At 43.2% G+C, this 24,324-nt stretch overlaps 1 protein-coding gene across 2 annotated transcripts; it reads left to right on the top strand.

Moving 5' to 3' along the window:
- On the top strand, window positions 1-23,824 carry OXTR (oxytocin receptor). Of its 2 annotated transcripts, none has more exons than XM_083426393.1 (3): window positions 1-341; window positions 6,726-8,004; window positions 19,604-23,824. In XM_083426393.1, the coding sequence occupies exons 2-3, from the start codon at window positions 7,086-7,088 to the stop codon at window positions 19,849-19,851; spliced, it is 1,167 nt and encodes a 388-aa protein (XP_083282519.1). In that variant the 5' UTR covers window positions 1-341; window positions 6,726-7,085; the 3' UTR covers window positions 19,852-23,824. The 2 variants fall into 2 exon arrangements, with proteins under 2 accessions (XP_083282519.1, XP_083282518.1); XM_083426392.1 differs by lacking the exon at window positions 1-341 and adding an exon at window positions 6,165-6,360.
- Window positions 23,825-24,324: the final 500 nt, after the last annotated feature.

Raw genomic sequence — 24,324 nt, 5'->3', positions numbered from 1 at the left:
CTGAACAGTGTAACTCCATGAATGACAACCTAAAGAGAGGCAGGCAGGTCATTCACTTCACACCAGAATGTGATGCTATAAGCAGGAAGGTGAGTGTTGCTAAACATAGAATCACGGGGCTAGAGTGATCTGGAGCCGTCACATCCAGCCTCCTGCTTTGAATGTGTGCTGCAGTGTAATGTACCTTGGGAGTGGAGAAAATAATATAAAATCTGTAGCAGAGGGCAGTCAGGCAAGGTCAAGAGAAGCTGGTTGGCTTCTAACTTTTACCTTTGGAAACAAGGAACTGTATGGTAATTTGCAGGCTGCCTGTGGAAGCAATGAATCACGTGATGCCAAAGGTAAGATACGCAAATGTCTATGTTGGTACAGTTTGGGGTTATTTGTATCAGTCTGTATGCAGATCAATGCCAATTCGTTGAAACTGACTCAAATTGCAGGCTTTGTTCTGAACCTGTTGTTTGCCTCTTTCCCCCCCTCTCCTTTTCTTTTTCGCATGATGGATGGGTTTTTAGTCTACCAAGGAGTAGCATGGCAGAAAGAGGAGAGAAGTGAGTAACTAAGTTTCACTGCCGGTGCACTGGATGGAGTATGTCAACATGGGCTGAATATGAGGAACAAGCAGAGAGCCCCAGCACAACTATGTTTGGAAGCACAATTAACTTCATCTAGCCGGCAGCTGTGAGCATAGACACTCTAATGTAGGGTTGCCATATGTCTGGAATTTCCAAGACATAGCCAGGATTCGGCTGTTGGAAACTGCGTCCGGATGGAAATTGCTGAAATGCTCAGGAAAATCCAGACGTATGGCAACCCATGTTGGTAATGTAGATTTTGGCATATTTCCTTTAGAATAGCTCAAAAACTTCTCTTTTTTGAGATTTTGCAAAAAAATAAAATAAAAATCCATTAGAATTCCATTGAGATTAATGGCCCTAGCTTGCTCATTAAGTTCAGTAGGTCTACTCTGCATAAAACTTAGTTAACTACCTGAGGAAACTCAGGGGCCTTCTCGGTAGTGGTGCCCGCCCTGTGGAACGCCCTCCCATCAGCTGTCAAAGAGATAAATAACTACCTGACATTCAGAAGACATCTGAAGGCAGTCCTGTTCAGGGAAGTTTTTAATGTGTGACATTTTAGTGTATTTTTTGTCTTTGTTGGAAGCCGCCCAGAGTGGCTGGGGAAACCCAGCCAGATGGGCGGGGTACAAATAAATCATCATCATCATCATCATCATCATCATCATCATTATCCATGCATTTCAGTAGAGAGAGAAAATTTGCAAAGATAAAACAACATGTTCAGAATAAAAAATGTTGTGTGGCTCTTTGGGGACTATACCACTTGTTCAAACTGAGATCCTACCACTTCAGACTGCAGCTGTAGGACCACATGTTTAAATTCTTTGCCATTGCCTCTTAAACTGCTTAAATACCTAAGCTCCACTTGAACTTAACAGGATTTACTTTTGAGAAAAAAACATGTACAGGATTGCTCTCTTAGGAAACTAGCTTATTATGGAAAAAGTCTTTATCCTGTTCCCAGAGCTGGCCCTGCTATTAGGCAGGGTGAAACCTCTGCTTCAGGCGGCAGAAGCCTCCAAGGAGGCATACCCACAGGTGCCCTGCCTGACCTGTCACCTCCGCTAGTGGTGGAGAAGTACTACCTCAACCAGTGCTGATTTGGTGCAAGATTGCATCCATTTGGGGAAGATCTCACCAAAAAATCAAAACAATCTTGCCCAAAATTGGCGTTAATGGTGGTGTCAAGGTGTTGTCAGCAGCTTCTGGCTGGTTGCCCAGGAAAGTAGAAAGACAAGAAAAAGTTTCTTACAGTCCTTTTTTATTTTGAACTTTACAGAGAGAGGCTATAGGACACTGCCTCTTGGATAATGGCGTTGTCCCGAGTGCATTTCCACCCCCCTTCTCTCCCACTTCCTCTTTCATCATCATCATCATCATCATCATCTCCTCTATGGGTGCCACTAAGTGCCCTCTGTCTTCAAGGTCTTTGCTCTCCTACTTTTAAGGCTTGCCAGGTTCTGGGAGATGGAGGGTCTGGATTGCTTTCTAGTGACAACGTGTCAGCCAGCTGTTGCTCTGACTCTCCCACGATTTCCCAACTGTCCCCCTCATCTGCTGAGTTGCAACCTCCCTCAACCCCCCGTTGTAACTCTATACTGTCTTCCTCTTCCTCCTCCCTGGAAGGGTCAGGATGGGGAGGCAGTCTCCACCATTCCTCCTCTGCCCAGTTCCTGACAGCGTGTGGGCACACACTCCCACACATACATACCCTCCAACATTCCTCAGATGAAAATAGGGACATTTTCACCTGAGGAATGTTGGAGGCGATGTTGCCCCTTCAGCGCCTGTGTTTCTGTCACCCCTGCAGGTGTTCTCACTCCCCACAGCTGACCCTCATTGACCTCCCTTTTTTGGTGCCCCACAGCCTCCACACAAAGCATTTCCTACCAGAGAAAGGGCGTGTGCCACCACCACCACAGCAACGGGACACAAACACCCTCCACTGTCCTGAGAAAAACCCTTAATCCTGATTTTATTTTATTTTGTTCTTTGTAAATTTTAGAAAGGGGCATAAGTAGACAGGGACACACAAAGTTTTTTGTTTTGGTTTTAAATCAAGACTCCTTGCTCTCTGCTCTGCTCCCCCTTTCTTCCCATCCATGGCAGCCCTGCCCTCTGCCTGCCCCTCAGAGCCAACATATTATCACACAGGGCTGGGCCTCAGTGGGGGCAATCTCTCCTCTTTGCCCACTTTCCAGCAGCCACTACAAGCTACTCAAGGTAAGAGGCCACGGAGAGGCAATGGGATGCTCTGTTACAGCTGCCACTGCAACTGCCATCGCTTGGGACAAACGCTGGCTCATGCACCTAGAATGATATATTCTGATAATGCAGCATTGCTGTAGTTATGTAATTTACAGATTTTTTTTAAAAAAGCAAAGCTACTGGAGGAGGACTGGAGTGGAGAAATGGCGGCTGTGGTGATTTGGGTTCACCTTTAACCAAAACACAAAAGGCTTCATGGGAGGAGGCCTAATCTCTAGCCTTGTTTTTAGTTGACAGCTGGGAATGTTTCTTTGCTGTGCATGCTACCCACAGGTTTGGGGGTGACTATATCAGAGGCATAGCTTTCTTCCCAAAGCCACATCTTGCTTGACTATCGGTCTCTTTCCTTGAAAAGAACAGTCTCAAACTGCTTATTTAAGGCCCACTGGATAAAATGCTTTTGCTGTACATTTAACCGGAGTAGGCAGTCCATGGAATGTGTGCGAGGCATGAGGAACAACATTTGGAGCAAAAAATAAAAGAACAGCAGAAATAATAAATGAATAAATGAAGGGACGTCTTGCATCCACTGTTGATTTAAATCGAGAAAATGAGTGCTAGTTGATTGCTGGTCAGTGTTTCATTAATATTCTGGTGAAGGAATTCTGTTCTCTGAGGAAAAAATGTCCAAATGTAGAAGTATCATTGTCAGCATACAAATAGTTTGTGAAAGGCATGTGTGACACCAAAATGCCTTCACAATAAGGAAGATCAGATGAATCCTCCCCCTCATGAACTGAAATAGCCCGTGAAGCAAGTTGCAAGGCCATTTGGTCTAGTAGTCTCACTCCCTGAGGCTACTGCACACATCTGCAACAAGGGATAGAGATTGTTCACAGGACTCCATATCCCCTTCAGTGCATTCTTTCAGTATGTGTGTGTGTGTGTGTGTGTGTGTGTGTAGAGGTGCAACTGAAGTCCGCCCCTAAATAATAGGGGATTTGAATAACAGAATCTGGTTGCTCACAGGAAGCTCGGCTGTGAGGATGCTTAGAGAGCTCTTATACCTTTCAAAAGCCCCTAAGGTTGTTCCAAAAGTTTAGATGGATTCTGCTGGATCTATTTGGTCCAGCTTCCAAGTTAGTAAACAAATAAGTGTCTGCAAATAAAAACTTTAAAACTAGTAAGAATCTGGAGGGGAATTTCAGTGGGCTGGTGGGAACTCCTGCTTCACTTATCATGGGTACCAGTCTGAAGTCTCTCTGAATATCACCCTGGACTGATCTGTATGTCCTACCTCCTCTTCCCCATTACATCACATAAAACCAGAGATGAAAATAAGAAGTGAAGGAGCATATATATGCAAAATTGCTTCCATAATTTATTCAGAGAGAAAAAATTAGGGGTTGCAGTTACAACTTTAGGATTTTTGCAGGGAAGTGAATATAGAATTCAAATTTCCTTTGAAGTTGTTGGCCTCCCCCCATCCCTCACCTGTCACAAAACACTTGAAGGCATTTGGACTCTTCTAAACGGCATATAAACCCCTAAGAGTTGGATCTTGTCCCTTGTCTCTCTCTTGTCAGTAAATGCTGTAAACAGGAAAGCCATTTTTCATTAGCGCCTGACATTCTTTTATGTAGTCTGATTGTCAACACAAAAGGAGAGTAATTAAACTGCAGCTCCAATCCAGCCTAACAGATGGGGCTCTCCCCCAAAGCTTTTACCACACAACTAAATTGTTACTTCAAGAAATCAACATCTAATCTATTCACTTCAAAGAGCACCCATATCTCTCCCCCCCCCACACACTTTTCAAGCTACCGGGATGAAACTATCTCCTTGTTAACAAAGAAATAGGGGAAAAACAGGAGGTGCAGCTGAACCAAAACATGTACTGTATGCTTTTCAGTTAAATTGGAGGGGGGAGGATTCCTGCTTAAATTAAATAATTAAGGGTGGGAGAAGAGATACCCAGGGAAAACTCAGAAGCATTTAGTGCAGAACAATATTGGGAAGAGCCAGAGAGGTAAATTGGGAAATGACTGTTGTGACTCAGAGGAATGCGCAATGTACCCAAATGCACCCGAAATTCTTCTCACAGCTGTATCTTCCCCTCCCCCCTGGCAAAAAAGCTAAAAAAGCAGGCTTCTTAAACTTCTTAAAAAGATCTTTGGGGGATTTGGTGTGACAGCTGTTTAAGCAAACACTGTCACCAGGACTAGATTGGAGCAAAGGTTGTGAGGCAGATTACTCAATTTTGTGAGCTTTCTGACAAAGCCAGAAAAGTGTCACTCAGAGACATCCGCTCGTTCAGGCCGCAAGGCCTGTCCTCATACCTCTCACAGTTCAAATAATTATATCTTGCCTCTGAGGAGATAATGTGTGAAGTGCCACACCTCTTGACACTTGATATGTATATTTGTAGGTTCCACCATTTTGTGTGAAAGTCAGTTCTAAAAAAAAAACAAAAAACTTTTAAAACTGTGTTTTATTTGCTCTAAACTGCCCTTTGACCAGTGCTATTTTTCTAAGAAAAGAGGTGCCAGAATTCACTCACCTCCCACGTTCTCTTATAATGGCAATGGGGTCTACCTGAGAAGTGTCAGAACTGAGTTCCGGTGAGTTCTGGCTGAAAAAAAGCCCTGACTGGGACCTTAGGGTTAAGGACCTCCACCTCACTATCATCTTTTTAAAACACCTTTCAGTTTTGACAGCAATTTGTCCTAGAGCTGGCTTTGCCAGTAGGCAGGGTACAGTAGTCACTTCCAACAGCCGCAGATGAGCTTCATGAAAGGCCAGGAAATTATCAATTATTATTGTAGTTTGTTTGCTTGCTTTTGCTCTCAGGGAGAGGTGCTTATGTCTATTTCTGCCTCAAGCACCAAAATAGCCTAGCGAGTCTTGGATATTATAGATGTCAGTTGGTGGTGTACCCATTTGCTGTTCTGCCTCAGGCAGCAAAACATCTTGGGCTGGTCTTGCATGCAGCAAAGGCACAGTAGGGATTTGTGTGGAGAGGTGTTAGCAAAAGGTAGCTGTCCCCCCCCCCCCAAAAAAAAAAAAAATCTGGACTCATAGATCAGATTTTGCTGTTATTTGGGTTCTGGCTTTGCATTTTTCCATGCCTCTTAAGACACAGCTGTGTGTAACTGTGCACATCTAAAACTAATCTGGAAAGCGGTGCTTGTTGAGTGGAATCTCAATCCTGTCCTGAGCTTTTAGTCCCTCGCTGCAAACGAGAGTGAAGCGGTGGCCTATTCCGCCACCTAATGGAAAAACAGATCTCCGCAGTGTTTAGACAGTAGCAGTATATTTTGCCCATGAATGACTCTGAAGGGCTGACTGCAGCCTCCGCTCCTCCTCCACCCCCCTCCTCCCTCCACTCTGTCCTCCTGGATTCATTTGAGAGCAAACTTGTGGAGCAGCTGGATGTGTCACAGGGATTAAACACTCACCTGAAATCCTTGGATCATCTCATCTGGAGAAGGGTAGCTGGAAATACTACATTTTAAATGGAGAAAAGAACTCTACAGCCAATGAGTTTCTAAAAGAAAGGAATGAGTTAAAGGTAAGAAACAGGATTTCTTTGCAAATAGGAAAGTCGTGTTTAGCAACAACAGATAATATGTGCAAGTGTGTAGTTTTTATTTATTTATTCTCTCCCTTGATCTGCATGTAGTGATATGTTGGAATAAACACCGCAGCTCAAAAGGGACTCTGTGAACCAATGAGCCAATGGCTCATTGTTGCGTTAAAGTAAACTGGAGCAATCCATTGAAACAAACTGAAACGGTCCTGAGATTGAATGAGTGCCCTAGTAATACAGCAGCATTCTGGGAAGGGTCCAGCACTGAGAGGATGGCAGGGATGCAGGGTGGTGATTCTGATTTCTGGTAAAAACACATTTCCTTGCTTTTTCTGTGACTGCTTTAGGAGCCCAGGAGGAAGAGGGTCAAGTAATTTTGAAGGTAACAGGAAGACAGAGCTAGCTGCTTGGACCTTTTCAGCCCCAGACTTTTCCCTGGTCAGCTAAGCCTGCAGAGAGGGAAAAGCCACTCGCAACTCTTCTCCATGTGCAAACACTAGTGAATGACCCAAAGGGAGCGAAGTGGAGATACATCTAGGAAAGAAAAGACCAAATGGGAGCAAAGGGGCGTTGCAGAAAAAGGAAAGCAGAACTGAAAGGCCTGGTCCCAAGGAAGGGAGAGCTGTGAAGGGGACTGCAGCTCACAGAGAGAGGCTCCCACCCTCAGATCAATCTAGCAAAAGACACTGGATGGGAAGCAGCCAGCCATGGATACTCTCTGCTTGTTCGCAAGTGACCCGTGGATCTACAACTGCTCCTTGAGCAATTCCAGTGTGGAGAACCAGACGTCCCAAAGCAACAGAACTCACGTGAAGCGGAATGAGAACGTTGCCAAGGTGGAGGTGGCCGTGCTCTGCCTCATCTTCTTCCTTGCCCTGACTGGAAACCTGTGTGTGCTGGCGGCTATCCACACGACCCGCCACAAGCACTCCCGCATGTACTTCTTCATGAAGCACCTGAGCATCGCTGACCTGGTGGTGGCCGTCTTCCAGGTTTTGCCTCAGCTCATCTGGGACATCACCTTCAGGTTCATTGGGCCAGATTACCTCTGCAAGTTGATCAAATACCTGCAGGTGGTGGGGATGTTTGCTTCCACTTACATGCTCTTGCTGATGTCCCTGGATCGGTGCTTGGCCATCTGCCAGCCTTTGAGGTCCTTACGTAGGAGGTCTGACCGGTTGTCTGTCCTCCTCACTTGGATGGTGTGCCTTCTGTTTAGCATCCCACAACTCCAAATATTTTCCATGCAGGATGTGGATAATGGGGTGTTCGATTGCTGGGCAAATTTCATCCAGCCCTGGGGACCTAAAGCTTACATCACCTGGATAACCTTGACTGTGTACGTTATCCCTGTGGTCATGCTGACCATCTGCTATGGCTTGATCAGCTTCAAGATTTGGCAGAATGTGAAGCTAAAGACCCTTCACGAGACCAATGTGAACTTGACCTCTAGGCATCCCCATAGAGGCACCCTCTCCAGGGTCAGCAGTGTCAAACTCATTTCCAAAGCCAAGATCCGGACTGTCAAAATGACCTTCATCATAGTCTTAGCTTTCATTATGTGCTGGACTCCTTTTTTCATTGTGCAGATGTGGATTGCGTGGGACGAAAATGCTCCAAAAGAAGGTACAGTCTTCTCTCCTCCTTTCCCTGCCTATACAAGCTGTGTGCAATGAGTATAGAGAATTGCCACCCAATAATTTCTTTTTTAAAAATAGAGGTATCTCAGTTGAGTTCATTATCAAACCAGCTGATCTGCAGTGCAATGTGAAATAAGATATGCAAGAGGTATTTCAGCAACAATAAATCAATAAAATAAATCGAGACATGTTAAGATGGTACGGCAAGAAGACCAGCTTACTTACTTGCCAGAGTGATGATGGGGTGGAGAAGGTTGAGATGTAGCCCTGGGAGACCTTGGCCATTCTTTATGTGACCTTGGGTATGTTACATGGTATCTCTCTCCCTCACTGCCTTGCCTGCCCAAATGAGGGATGTTTTGAAAATGGGGAGCAGGATAGTAAGGCATGTGAAGAAAGAATGAGCAGCAGGAAGGAGAAGAATGCATTTGTAGATCTCTAATATATTATGGGCTTCTTTATTTGTTTGTGTTTTTTTAACAAGGGTAAATGGTTTCCATAAAGCAATATAAAATTATCATAAGAAAACACTGGTATTCATAAGAAAATGCTGGTGGATTCACAAAGACACTCTGAAGTGAGACCAAATGATAAAAAGAATTTTGTGAATGGGTGGCCAGCTTGTCAGTGACTGGCGAGTTTAAAAGCTGAATGGAGGGCTGACAAGGAGGTGTCTCCCGTGCTGTGAACTGAGATGACCAGGTGCGTCTTTTTGAGCAATGACAAAATTACAGCGATTGGGTTCCTTTACTGAAACTAGTGGTTGTTAAAGCTTCTAAAAGCTGCCTCTCATCTGCCCACAAAGGTTGACATAAGTGATCTCTTAGCATATGGATAAGATGTCAGTTACTGAGTGTCTGTGATCCTCCCTCTCCAAATCTTGATTTGCCCCTCTGTGTCAGGGAGGAACTTTATGTACACAAAGCCTGGAGGTTCCAGGTTGTTCCTTTGAAAACCACTGCCAAAAGCTAATGAGCACATTAGTGAGGGGTCAGTGGACCTCACCCCGGGGGCTTGGTTCAGGATTAGAGCTATGAGGGGAGACACTCATTGCAATAGGAAACACTCACCTCCCTCTAAATGGGTTAAGGCTACCTTTCAGAATTCTTAGCCATGTAGCATTTATCCACCAGCAGCACACAGAAGAAAAACAACAACACTCTGTAGAAAAGCTACTCAAGGCTATCAACTACCATACATGTGTGCTTGTCGTTTGATCAAGTGGCAACTTATGTGTGAATGATTAAACCCCTCAGACAGAACTCACATGTTGCCTCACATCACTTCAAACCCTGATGCTCCCATGTAAAGGCATGGGGGGGGGGAATCCTGTGGGTTCAAGAGTGCTCATACAGGGGGGTCAAAAGCATATTCTGCTGCCCAACCTGAACCCCTTAATAGGACATCAAGAACTGCTCCAAAATCAGTATCAGTTAGGAATGAGGGGGTTGGAGTTACTTACTTAGAGCATGCAGCTGAACATTTCCAAGGCATTATATGCACACACACCCCTAAAAAAAATAACCCACCTGTTAAAACTCAGGGGGTGGGGAACAATTTCCTTGCAAGTGAATATAGGCAAATGATTTAACACTAAGATTTGCTGGGGATGATGAAAGCTAGGTAAGACTGGATGCTAGTTAGCTGTCCCTCTCTGTACTAAGAGACCCGTAAGGTGTCTTCCAGTTCTGTTATTTTAAGTTTTCATAACTGATGTCACAGCCGTAATATCCTCTACACCTAGCTCCTGTGGTCTAAACTTGGTTTCTTAAGCCAGGAATCCCTTGCGTGTCTAGTCCACCCCCCCCCCCATTTTCTTCTTTTTCTTTTCAACAACAAGCATCACCAGGATACTGCAAGTAAATGGAGGAGTAGGAGAGTAGAGTCTTGCTTAACCTCTAACCATTTCCCCATTCAAATCTTTTCCCCAGTTGATTTTTTTCCCCCTTGTGGGAGAGAAGATACATGCGCTACTTGCTTATTTGAACTGAGAGCCGATGCGCTGCGGGTGACTAGAATGATAGGTTTGGGTGTGAAAAACCCAGATTCATCCCTTAGCCCATGAAGCTTACTGAGAAAGGGACACTTTTGCCAAGAGACTTTCTCTTTGCCCAAAGCCTATTTAGAGGAAGAGCGTGATATGAATGCAATGAAATAAATATCAGTGCCTATGTCTGAGTACCAAGTATTGAAGCAAGATATTCTCTAGCCTTTCTTTCCTGCTACATACATACTTCTAAAACTATATCCAGGAATCAAATACCTTCTGCTTGTTGTTATCCTGGAAGCCAAATCCCAATTTTGGGGCAAGTACTCCTTGGTGAAAGAACCCCAGCAGGGCTTTAACATTGCAAAACATGCAGTGAAGAAAAGTGTGGAAACATAATCAGTAAAACATTTTCACAGGGTCCTGAATCCCTACCAAAAGATATTGCTTTCTCCAACTGGCAAACTGGCATAAGCCACTGGCCAGCCAAGGCATAGACAGTCCTGGAGCAGTTGTTCAACCCAAGTACTTGCATAACACAGACTATGTTTGTTGGGTGGGGCTTCTGTGACAATTATAGCCTTAGCTCCTTCAGATCAGCAAGCTCTATCCCCACAGCATGCCTTGTCATGATTGGGGAGATCCCAGTCCTTAGCTGTTGCCCGAGGAAACGAGAACCAGATTGCTACAACCTGTTAATACCTGCTCATACTTTCAGGGAACCAAATGCATCTTGTAAATAGCAACAAATGTTTCCAATATCTGGTCTGTTTCTTTCAAGCATCACAGGAAGACTGAAAGGTTTTTGTCAGGCTGTCTGAAATGATTATCATTGTGTGCATACACTGCTAAGTGAACCAGAGGGACCTTTGTCTTATTCTTTACCGAGAGCATTGTTTGAAAACTTTTTGCACCTCCGCTAGCAAAAACAGAAATTGACAACCACAACTTTATCTGCAAAAGGTGACACAGCATAGAAAGCATGGACTAGAGAGGAAACAGTAGGTGGCAAAGAGGAGTGAGAATTGAGGAGTGCAGAGAAACCACTTATCTCTCACCAGAGATAACAGTAAAATGAAAAGTGTGGAACAAATTCAATTGGGAAAAGGAGTGATAAAAGGAATTAAACACTTCCTGGTATTATATGTCACCTTTTGAGCAATGTTGCTTCCCCCACCCCCATGAAGTTTCCTTATCTCTGATAAGGTGTTTTGTTAGCCAAAAATTCTAACAGAGTCCTAAGCTAAATGTTTCCTTGAAATGTTTTACCAATTATTCCAGAAGTTAACAAGGATGCAGGGCAAGGAAAATAGGGTCTCTTCATCTTGTGGTTAGCCTTATACAGGGAACAAATCAAGGGCAAGGAACTCCTCGCTTTTGTCATCCTTAGGGCACATGAAGGACCAATGCCACTTTCAGAAGAGTTATTTCAAAACAATGGACCGAGGCATCACTGTGTGCTTGCGCAAAATATATTGGAATGAGTGAGTGGCAACCTAGAGACTTCGTTTGGTCCTGAGTGGCAGCCTGCTGTTCTAGCTAGTTCCCCCTAGAACTGAAACAGGGGATAAGTTCATAAATCTGGGGCTGGTTCACACATGCGCTAACTTGTTTACTCACCATCTGATGACTCACAGCTGTAGGTCAAGGCAAGAGTTTGCTCCCGTGACAGTTTTATGAAGGATACTAGTGTTCAATCCTGATCTTTCATAATCTGGTAACCATATTTGTCTCCATTACACAGTTTAGTGAGAGCCAAGACACCCATGGAGAATTTTGCTGCTTAGAGAAGCTTAAAAGCAGGGAGAACCTCCTGGCAAACTAGAATCCAGATGTTGACAGACACTTTATGATCTGTCGTTTCAGCTATAACCTAAAAGGAGAGACATTAACAATACTGCACTCGGGAGCCTTTGGAACCTTCATGAAACTTAATTGCTCATTAGACTTTCCTGACAAGTATTCTTTAGCAGTTCCTATTCTGTTGAAAACTGATGATGAGTAAAAGCCACATATTTTTTAGGTGCTTTCCTAGAATCTGGACCACAAAAATCATAGATGGCTTGGTTGGTGCACTGAGGAAAACCCCCCCAAAACTAAAGCAATGTAACAAAAACATATATAAAATAGTTACATACAATTTTTAGGATCATCTGATACTACCTACAACTTTTGTGTGTTTTAGAGGATATAGAATTTACTCATTCAGGAAAAGTATCTAAGAAGATGATCACCTAAAGAATGAACTTAGCTTTCAGGGGCTCCATGCCCTGGACCAAACACTAGATAATACTACCAAATTCTATTGACAATTTAGCTAGTGAAACTACCTAAAATTAGCTTTCGGGGACTATCTGCTCTTTACTTCACTAAAGACATGTGTGCTTTGTTTAGTGTCAATCCAAGTGACTGCTGGCATTTGCATTTTCAATGGGAAATGATTTAAAGTAGGGAAACAACCACTATTGTTTCTTTGTCCTGGTAGTCGTAGTTGCATCTTGAAATCTGTTTTGCGCCTAGCGAGACATAATATAATTAAGATACACAGAGTTAATTTATTTATATACGGAGTCTGCGGCTTTTACATCATGCCCAGTTTTCTTCCCCATGCCCCCCACCCTCCCCATCTCTGGTTGCTTGCAGTTTTCTTAACTATCAGTCTTCCATCCTTAAAAAGATTTCCAGAAAACTTGAAAGCTTGCGCACTACTTTGTGACATTTGACTTGGTCCTAATAAAGGTATTACTCTACTATGGCTGTTTGTCTAGAGACGTGATGTATTATGTGGTGGTGGTGAGTTGCTCCTTCAGTGCATCAAAATAACCCACATTATGTGCAGAGTAAGCTGAGGTGACATGTTGATGATCCTGTATTTTGCCTGTACTTGCAAATATCGTGCTTGAAAAGCCATTAACTGGGATTCCAAAGGCTGTGTTTCTAATTTTTTTGCAAGAGGGGAGGATAGTTCAACAGGCAATGGTTATAAGAATGTGTTTATTATGTGCTTTGTGAATGGGTGGCATGGACCACCCCACTGCCCACTGTGTTCCTCTCCAGTGTGGATACTGGACCAGGGCCCTGGTTAGCAGGGCTTGCTGTTGGAAAATGGCTGAGAGGTAAATCTATAGCCAGAGAAGACATGCCTCTTTCTCCTCCCTGATAGGACAGATAAATAACAGCTGGGGGAGAGATACAACTATTGACAGTGATGCTTTAGAGTTCCTTATAACTGAAGAGAGGGCAGGGGAGAGGAACATCAATGAGCCTGACTCATTCCAGCGAATACAAAACCCAGTAGAGAGAAGGTGATCAATTCTGGCACCTCTCAGGTGGGCACCATTGCCATTATACGAGAATAAGGGAGGTGTTCATTGGAAGTTCTGGCACCTCTTTTTCTAGAAAAATAGTACTGGGAACAATCCAGTGGTTGTGGCTATTGCACTCTGGAAGAAAGGGGTTGGGGGCATGGACGCAGTGCCCTTTGATGTACCCCTGCCATATGGAAGCCCAACACAGCCGATAGCTATTGTTTTGCTTTCTGTTGCAAGTTTGCAAGCTGATCTGTTATAATTACCAGTACTTAAATCCATATTACAAGAATATGAATCATTCAAGGAATTAACGCAGAGAGGCGAAACGGTCAAGAAGAAATATTCCTAAGATTGCCGTCTGAACTGTAGACTAAATCCCACAGATTTACCAGTAAGTCACATGGCACATGGTGACATTTTCAACAGAGACAACAAGATTAGGATCACGCAATAACTTTCATTACAGCGCTTGTCAGAGGCTGATATGCATTCAGTTGGAAAGGTGTATGTAAAGTGCAAAAGCTAACAATCCACCAAGCGAAGCACTCTGATTAACAGAGGCATGGCTGGGTCAGGCGTTTGGAATACAAAAACCCATTTGAGAAAGCAGAACGATGAAAAGTTTCCTAATGAGCAAAATGTTTATCTTCCAGCCTCCAGATGTAGAGCTGTAAAGAGCTTTTCTGGGCAGAGTTGTTGTGCCCCTATATTAACAAATGTGCGTCAGAAGTCTTGATACCTTCCACCCCTGGACTCTTTCAAACATAATAGCTTTTTGTCTAAACATTTCAGATTGCTTTCCCCACCACCACCACGCTGTAGCCTGCAATAACCTTTGACCCAACCTCACACATACATGTGGGTGTCTCTATACATCACAGACACAATGTGGATAGCCAGGCTCATCCTGCTATCCAGAGAACGATTAGGACATGGTTAGACCCCAAGCTATGTCAAATTTTAGAAGTCCTCAGCTTACCAAAAATTAAATTAAAAAATGTAGTATCCCAACAGAAAGAGCAATGAAACTAGAACCCTCCGGGTCCCTTCCAAATATACAATTCTATGATTCTATAACATAATAAACATTTATATTTACATATGTAGTGGTTCACATGTAAGGATGTAATTAAAAGCTAACAATATAACTTAAAACATGTATCTTTCAATAAGTCTATTTGCACATGAAATACCTTTAAATGAAAAAAAAAACTTGTGGGTATCTTAGCCTATATGAAAACTTAATGTAGAGTAACGCAGAAAAAAATTGCACACACAGTTTATCAGTTACTAAATAGAAGAGACAACGAAACTGTGTGTGGCCTGCTTTATTCAAACATTTGATGTTGCTTGAACCAGAGTTTTCCTCTGTATTCCTCCACCCCCACTTTACTCAAACTTCTGCTGCTGTTTAAAACAGCCACTTTGTTCCCTTTCAGTGTATTGCCCTTCTCACTGTACTGAAACTTTTCTGTTTTCCATTTGTCAGCTACCTCATGTGAGAGAGATAAAGAATGTGGAACCCTCAAATATTATATAGTACTATACTCAAACCTCTGCCATTGTTTAAACCACCATTTTCCCTCTCAGTTCATTCCATCCCCTGCTTTATTCAAACTTCAGCTGTTGTTTTAAACCACCACTTTCCCCCTCTCAATGCTCATCCCTTCTTGCTCTAATACCATGGCCACTGCTGTTGCGCAAGCTGCCTCCTCTTTTGCTCCCCTCCCCTGACTTCATGCAAATCCAGGATTGTGATGCAGCACAACAAATGTTTTAATTGGGGCTGCATAATGACAGTCTTACATTTTATTTATATATGAAGAAACCTAACCTACTACATTTACTATAAAACCTATGTAAACCTTTGTAAAAGGAGCTTGCCGGATATGAATCTTGCCTTGGACCCATAACATTGTGTTTGTCAGGATATTGTGCTATTTTTCTTAGTTACACAACTCATATTGCATAAATTAGATATTATTGCAAGTCTAATGAAAATGCATGAGCAGTCTCTGACCATTTGTAGTGGACCAAGCAACAATGGGAATGAAAACCCTTCCTCTTATGGGTCACTGTTATATTAATATACATCTATCTAAGTTAATTCCAGGCACTCTAATGTCAGACTCATGTGACTAAGAAGAGGCAGGACTATATATATGACTTTTAGTGAATGGAGTTGCCATGGCCAGAAGAAATAAGCCTGTTTCTTTTCTCCCATGTGAAAGGAAAGATTGCATTCACACTCATTGGCAAAGATAAAGGACAGCACCTGAAGAAAAACCTGCCTTTCATGCATGCTGCTAGGTGACTCAATCTTCACTTAAAGGGGTTTTTGTGTGTGTGAGAGAGTGAGTGAGAGAGAGAGAGAAGTACAGTGGTACCTCGGGTTAAGTACTTAATTCATTCCCGAGGTCCGTTCTTAACCTGAAACTGTTCTTAACCTGAAGCACCACTTTAGCTAATGGGACCTCCTGCTGCCGCCGCGCCACCGGAGCTCAATTTCTGTTCTCATCCTGAAGCAAAGTTCTTAACCCGAGGTACTATTTCTGGGTTAGCAGAGTCTGTAACCTGAAGCGTATGTAACCCGAGGTACCACTGTACATGCATGCATGTGCAATGCATTGCACAGGCCCAGATACCCAAAGATCCCTGTAATATGCAAGCCCTCTGCTCACACGAACACATACCACTCAAGGCATTTTGCTAGCAATAGCTAAAACCATTGTTTGCTTTGTGATTTATTACACTTCAAAGGCAAGACCCCACATGAGCTCAACATACCTCTTTCTTGGCAGATATAGGGCACCTGAAGGGATTTATTCAACAATGAATATGGGTCACCTTTAAAAACAAAACGAAAACATTTTAAAGCAAGCAGGACCATGGCCCTGGCATGTCTAGCTGTTGTAAGGGTATGCCTGAGGCAATCAGTTAGGATATTAAACGGCAGGACTAGAAGGGTAAGCAAACACAACCCATCTGGCTTAGCCTCCTGTCCAAACAGGATGGCCATTTGCTTGGCAGCCTCTCACAGATCAGCCTGTAGAATCCTAAGCACAGTGTTGCTACTGACAAAGATTCAGTTGAGGCAAATGAATGGGCAACCTCCACTCCAGGGGCATTGTGCCTCTGGAAACCAGTTGCTGGGATTCACAAGCGAGCAGAATGCTTGCAGGCTTCCCGCAGGCATCTGCAGAGCTGGCCCAAGACATTTTGGCACCTGAGGTGAACTGCAAAATGGTGTCGCCTGCAACCCGGGAGGAGTGAGTGACTGAAAATCCACACTGGTAGAAAAGGAGGGAATCAAATCAACCTTACCCGACAGTTGAAGTGGGACTCAAAGGCCATCGCAGGGGGGAGGGACCCACTCTGAATCCAGCCAGGCATGTGCAGACCCCAGGAGACCCCAGAGGCAGCCCTCACTATTTCCTCCCTGGGGGTGGGAGAAGAACAGCAGTGCCTCTTATTCACCAAGAGGCAGCATTGGCAGGTCTGGCCTCCAGGGATCACGCTGCAGCCATTGCTGTCACCCTGGCAGTAGCGGCGGCAGCAGCTGACGCTGTCCTTGGAGGCCGGATCCTGCTGCCAAATATAGTTATTATTATCCACACTTTAACCAAGTATATGCATTTTAGTGAACATCATTTGGTTGGAGAACTGTATCACAAAATTCAGATAAGTGCAAATTTTGAAAGAAAGCTGTGCCTTGGTTTGCATATTGTTTCAGAAAGTGCAAATTGGGTTGACTTGTCTCACCTTGCCTCACGGATTGGCTGGTCCTGGGCATCTGGTTGACACTGTGAGAACAGGATGATGGACTAGATTGGCCATTGGACTGATCCAGCTGTTCAGTGTTGCAACTTATACTGTCTTTTTTTGGGGGGGGGGGCGGTGAGTGTGTTATATAAACAACCTTTCCTGTGATTTTTAAATACTTTGTTATGTTGTCACAGGTGGCTGTGGTGCATGACGGACCTTGTGTAATATTGACACCTAAAAGGAAACTGAGACTGATAGAATTATTATTATTAATTATTATTATTATATTACTTCATTACATTTATATGCCGCCCTATACCCACAGGTCTCAGGGTGGTTCACAAGATAAAAACACAAAATACATAATCAAAATATAAACAGAAACAGCCAAACAACCTCCCCAAAACACATAAAAACAGGTAAAAAGAATCTTAATTTTGTAAAAAAGATTAAAAACACAATTAAAAAGCAGTTTAAAAGAACGTAAATAGTACTTTCTGTTGGGCAGCAGCAGCCCTAGGCTCTGCCCTGGGCCTGGTGGAGAGAGGTAGGTGCAGGGCCCTCAGACTCTCAGCAGTCTGAAAGTTGACATTGATCTCAATGTCCCCAGTTATGCTTTTTGAGTAAGACTGGACCCTGCCAAATCAGACCTCACAGAAAGTGCAACTAATTCATGAGTTGCCAAAATGTCTGGTAATTTTAAAGCGTAGTTAACGAATGGGAAAGTTCCTCCAGCCTTTTCCATTTTTTCCATCTAGCATGCAAAGGGAGTGATTCTTACAGGCATTATTTCCTTGAACATTAAACAGTTGAAAGCAATCGTATTGTAATTACTTTTCAGTAACACTTTTACAGCAGCACAAACAAAAGAATAGGCCATAAATCCTATGAGACAGTACAAGCACAGTTGTAAAAGTTTAGTATGATTAGTGCAGTGCCAAAACCTGACCTCCAATTTCCTGAAAGCAAAGAGTAGGGCGATGATGGGGAGGCTTCATTTTACTTTGCACAGAATGCTCTCTCAGTGGGTTATTTTCACTCACATTTTACCCTAGTCTATGCATTTTTGTAAGCATTATTTGGTTGGAGAACTGTATCTCAAAATTCAGGTAAGTGCGAATTTTGAAAGAAAGTTGTGCTTTGGCTCACATATCATTTCAGGAAGTGCAAATTGGATTGACTTGCCTTAAATGCAAACTGAATTGAATTTCATCCCTAGTTCAAAGTAAATCAGATTTTGGAGTTGCTTTTATAGTCCAACTGTTAGAATCTGAAAAAGATTCGGGCTTTCTGCTGTGTGAAATGTTGGAGAAATCTATGCCTAAAAATGACCTGGGGGGGGGGGTTCAAAGAACTTAGATGACGAAGATTTTTACTTTACAGAACACTTTTCAAAGGCTCCAGCTTATATCGACTTTGCTTTGATCTTTCTACAAAATGGAAGGTGGGCTTCCTGTTTAAACCTTCCGTTCAAGTACCAAATTCCAATATTTTTGTAATCCAATTCTGTTTACAAAGTTTATTTAAGTCCGAATGTCCACAGGAAAGGTTGGCGCTTTCTGGCAACAGCTGTGCGGCTTCACTCCCCAAAAACAGCGATCGATTCGATGTGCCGCGCCACTCACCCTACACCCTACACTCAGCCCCGAAACTGGGTCTCCCCGCGAGTAGGGGAGGCGCTGAAGGCATGCGCCGAATCCCAAGCCCACGGTCTTCCTCCGACCATGTTTTTTTGAGGGTCTCTGCCTCGCCGTGGCGGTCAGACCCTTCTTTCCGGAGAGCGGTCTCCTCCGAGATGGAGGAAATCCGCCATTGCCCAGGCGCGCCAACCCGGAAGCCTAAAATGACATGGTAACTGGCTGATTTTTCTCTCAGTAGTAGCAATGGATTTTTCTACTTTCTAATTTTTAGAATCATGCAGCATCTGTAGTGATGGGGACTTAGGCTTCCACGTGACCTGGAACCACCTGCAATCAGGTCTCATGAAAGCTTTTGCGTTCACAGCTTCAGGCATAGATGCCTTCTCCTTGAATACCTTTGCCCTGGATGTGGAGATGCAGTGGGTGGGTGTGTGACTCAGTGCACATAATGTAGGGGTTGGTGTGCAGCCTCACTTCCCCTTTGTGTGTTGATTTAACATGGAGCACTTGGGCAGGATTTTGGTGAATGATAGTTTCTTGTTCTTTCAATGTATGTATGTCAAAAATTGCCGAATGAGGTGGATCTCCTGGTGCTGCCAAATGGTTTACCTCTTCTACACAGTTACCATGTTCTAGTCACTCACCCAGGATCATATCATATTTTCTTGCTTTCCAACTCTGTAATGTCACTGAAGTACTATAAGACTTGCTGGGCTGAAGGAGGGCCAAAGCCGAGCATTTATAACACCTTCCAATTTGTTTCTGACCCTCCTGGCATGATAGTGGGAATATGGGCTCTTTCCCCCAGCAAATCATGCTGTAGCTAAAACTTCACAGAACTGCGCACTGTTTGTTTACCTGTCATGCCTTTCTCCCCTACAGAAGTGGCGTTCATCATCACCACTCTCCTAGCAAGTCTGAACAGCTGCTGTAACCCCTGGATCTACATGCTTTTCACAGGCCACCTTTTCCATGACCTCTTGCGTCGCTTCCTCTGCTGCTCCTCTCGGTACTTAAAATCTCGGCAAGGATGTGACCTGAGCGTTAGCAGGAAAAGCAACTCCTCCACCTTCGTCTTGAGCCTCAAAAGCTCCAGTCAGAGGAGCTTCACTCAGCCGTCCACAGCGTGAGGAGGAGAAACCCAAGTCCTCCAAGAACTGTGCCACAACGAGATGGGCAGACTGGCCTTAGCGTGTACATACTTAAAAATATGAAATAGAGGTATACAGGAGTGTTTGGATGTAAATACATATATACATATATATAATATATTACATAAAATATATTAAAATGTGTGTATGATGTGCAGGGTACTCATTATTTAAGGAGCAGGATAGCAGAAAGACAGCTATAGCATAATAGTAGTTCACAGAATGGATAGCTCAAGGTTCTAGTGCTGTATTTTTAAAAGACACAATGGACTCCACAAGTCATTGAAGCCATAAGGCAACATCTGCCCACAGGTACAAAGTGGAGGGCAGCTCCTCTTTGAACACTATTACAGCATGGATCAGATAGAAGTGGAGGCGTTTTAGGAGACAAACTAGACTTGCAATAGAATAACTATCTCCCTGCCCCATATTAACTTTTCAGGCCAGGGGGTGAGATCAAATGTGGAAATGCCCACCACAAAATGAACTTTCAGATAGAGATGGGTTGATCAGCCTAAAAATGCTCCATGCCATTTATTCATGCCCCCAAAGAGCAGTTTGCCCCATTGCATTTCAACGTTAATGTGTAGCTTTAAAAAAAAAAAAAATCAATGCAGAATTAAGACCTTTTTTGATTTGGTGGTCTAAGCAAGTGAGCTACCTTTATTATTATTATTTTAAAAAAAATTAAAGACAAGTAATTGCCACTTGGAGAAGCTTGAAACCAAATGACTCCTGGAAGTGATAGGGGCATGATAATAACCCCACTGCTCACAGACTTCTAAAAAGAAATAACTGCAGCAAAATAAAAGCAAAATGGCTGTCCCCAGGATTTGTAGTGGAGACACATTTCACCAGCTGCCAGCACTGTCTCATAACTAAACGCCATTGCATGCCGACAATCACAGACTGCAAGATATTGACTACCAAGATATTGAATATTATTTATTTTGTATTTATATATATACTACTTAATGCCAAAAAGGGAGGGGGGAAAGCTTCTAAGCAGTTCACAAAGTTTAAAAGCAAGTTATACAAACTGTTAAGATATAAATATTCATAATTAAAATACACAGTTAAGAACAGGACACTCAGGTTAAGAAATCAACATAAACTGATGCATCTTCAAAAGCTGTTAGAATGCCAATGCAGATGGGGCCTCTTATATTTCAGCAGAAAATTAATTCTTCAACATCAGTGCTACTAGTGAAAAAGCTCACCACTGCAGTCCCAACAAACTGACGGTCATCAGACTGTGACCAAGCTAACCAGGTTCCCTTTTTAAAAAATAAAATAAAATCTTAATGCCCTTGCCAGGCAGTGGAAGGAAAATCTGGGTAAATCTGTTCCAGAGTTGTTGGGGGCTTTATAAGTAAATAGCCCTGGCTTGGTGGCTAATAGGCAGCCAGTGCAGGTTCTACAGTACAGGTATGATATGTATCTGGTAAGGGCCACCACTCACTGCGTGGATTGTGGCCTTCTGCAGTAGCCACAGACTCCATACCAGCCATAAGAGAAGCCCTACACTGTGTACATTGCAATAGTCTAAACATGAGGTTACCAATGCATGAATCACAGTAGCCAACGTATCTTTGCCAACCTAAGAAAAGATAGCCAACACTGATTGGTAGGTGGTTTTTGCCCCCTGGGATTCCATGGACAACTACGGCTCGAAGAACTGTTTACCAGTTCTTTCAGATTGAGTACAGCCGGCTCCCTCAGCCAGTAAAGCAAGATGAGGGCCGCAACCCCAGAGTTGTCCGCAACTGGACCTAATGGTCAGGGGTCCCTTTACCTTTACAGCCTCATCTAGAACAGTCAAAGTCCTCAATTCTAGGAGCTGGGGGCTATTCACCTGCAGTCTCTCTCTCTTAACAGAGCTCTGGTTCAGTTTATTCATCCTCATCCAGCCCACCACTGCATACAGGCACTGGTTCAGCTGCTCCACTGCCTCTCCCGACTCAGATTTAATTGAACAATAGAGTTGGCCGGCACACTGATGGCACTGAGCCCAGTTCTCCTTATGACTGTTCCAAGCAGCTTCCTACAGATGTTAAATAGCCTTTTGGGATAACATAGTGCCTTGCAGCACCCCACAACTGAACTGCCAGGGTGTAGGCACTTAGTGCCCCAATGCAATTCTTTGGGACAGGCCCTGTAAGTAGAAGCAAAACCACTACAGAACAGTGCCTCCAACCACAAACTCGCAGAGAAAGTCCATGAGGATACCATGGTCAGTGTGGTATCAAAAGCCACTAAGAGATCCAACAGAAGCCACAAACATGGTTGCACTTCCTCTGTCCCTCCCCCCAGAGAAGGTAAAATATCACTGGATGCCAAAAACAGCATTCAGAGAATATTCAAAGAATATCTGAGCATCCTTCAAAACTGCAAAGGAGGATTTTCCATCCAAACTGGATTCACTTCTAGAGATTCTCCACCTGCAGTCCTGCAGTATCCATATCACATGTTTCCACTGCTTGCATCCATTTAGTTCTGCCACTTTAAGGCAAAGAGCCTTTTACATTACAATTCTATGCCATCTACTCGGATATAAATCCCACGGTGTTTAATGGGGCTTGCTCCCTAGTTTTAGGATTGCATCTTTAGTGGCTGGGGATAAATCTGAGGATATCTTAATTGTTGTTTTTAATCTGCATTTGAGCAGCTTTTCATTTTTGCATTGTAAATGAGCCAAAAGGATGGGGTAGGATAGACATTTTAAAATTAAATCATGTTAATAGCAACGAGCCTAATTATCTTGTCTGAAAGGAGAACCCCAGCAATGCTTCAAAACAGATGTGAATGCTGCCTGGCTGGCTGGCTGGCTCCAAAGTACTGCAGCTTTGGGTTATCAAATCAGTAGGATTTGATTCAGACATTTTTCTTTTAACCTTTCAACCTTTCTCTTAGTGAATGGAAATCTGTATGAATATTGCATAAGGTCTGAGCCTATAAGTGCTCATTTGCTTGACAAAATGCATTGGATAGATTGGCAAGAAATTCCCTGTTTTTTTCAGAGCTTCATCAATGTGAGAATACCACTACGAGTCAGGAAAATCAGCGGTGTCATTCAGGAGTAATTCCACTGAATACCATTAATAGCAGTAACAATTTTCAGGCCTAGTCTTACATTCTGATGTTTGTTTTTTTTAAAAAAAAAGTATCCTGAGAATCCTTATTAAATGTGGAAGTTGGTCCATCAATTTCAGTGGGAGATCTTAAAGCAATTCAAGAGCTTAAATGTTTGCAAAATTAAAGCTATGGGTTGGATACTGAGAACCATGAGCAGCAAGCCACAGAAAGAAGCTAGCAGAAGGGGCCTTTTCTATTCATTTGTTCGTTCGTTCGTTCGTTCGTTCGTTCATTCATTCATTCATTCATTCATTCCTCTCTTCTGCTGCTGGCCTGTAAAGTGTCTCCTGACAACTGGGGAATCTTTCTGAATGGCATGGGATGGAGCAGGAAAGAGGATTGGCCAAAATCAGGCACAGACACCTTGGGTGGAGCTCCGCCCCATTCCATGCTGTTCAGGAAGGTCCTCCTACTGCTCTCTATAGGGGGGGGGGGGAGGAAGGAAAGGGACCGTCTGTGGACTTCCTTCCTGACAGCAGTTCTCAGGATCCATCTCAGGATCCATCCAACACATTGTTCTAAAAAGCTTTACTTAAGGTCGAGACTTATTTCATTGTAGATAAATTTGATAAATATTATGTGGCTATAACTTCATTGCTGTGTAACTCATGCAAGTACTTTAAAGAAAAAAAGATTTTATGTGAAGATTTGGTTGTGTTCTTTAATTTGAAAACATGGCAAATAAAAGAAATGGATGGAAACCCAAGAAAAAACAAACGGCAAAGCATCTGTAAATATAAAACCGTAATGCACCAAGCATACATTATGCCATGCCTTATTAAACAAGCACTCATTTTTGTATTTATTGAAACAGTCATATGCTTATGGTCTTTTTGTTTTCCCATTAAGATTTCCAAGCCCTCTGCATGCAGAGAAGGTAAAATGGTAGTCCTTTGACCATGGTGGGGGCAGGGGGAGAGTATGGGCAGGGGAGAGCAGTGAAGAAATGGGACAGTAGACAAATGGGGCAGGAGTTATTGGCTCAGTTGTCTTAAAGTTTTTAAAACTATAGGATCTCAAAGTATTTAGTTCTGTTTTACAGAGCCTGGAAATCAATGTGGAAGCCAAGTTACAACCAGCATTGAAAAATGTTGCTTGTTTGACTTGAGATTGAGGCTGGACCAAATGAGAAGAACCAAGTGACAATAGTAACTCCTAACTCTGTGGCCTAAGGGTTGGTTGTAGGATTAAAGGCCCCCATTCTTGGCAGAGTACTACAAATGCTGCTGTTGCTGTGCAATCCTCTGTCATGGTTCCTCATAACAGTCAATGGACACCAGAGAAGTTAAAACAATAAAGCTACTTACTGGACAGAGC

This window comes from Podarcis tiliguerta (genome assembly GCF_965153285.1).
Source record: "Podarcis tiliguerta genome assembly, chromosome: 2".
Lineage (NCBI taxonomy): Eukaryota > Metazoa > Chordata > Lepidosauria > Squamata > Lacertidae > Podarcis > Podarcis tiliguerta.
This window is presented reverse-complemented; position numbering and strand designations above follow the sequence as displayed.

Bases quoted from the DNA above. Each gene is read 5' to 3' on its own strand.
- OXTR (XM_083426393.1), top strand. From the start codon at position 7,086: ATGGATACTCTCTGCTTGTTCGCAAGTGACCCGTGGATCTACAACTGC. The intron at 8,005-19,603 runs GTACAGTCTTCT...TCTCCCCTACAG, and splicing joins CGAAAATGCTCCAAAAGAAG to AAGTGGCGTTCATCATCACC.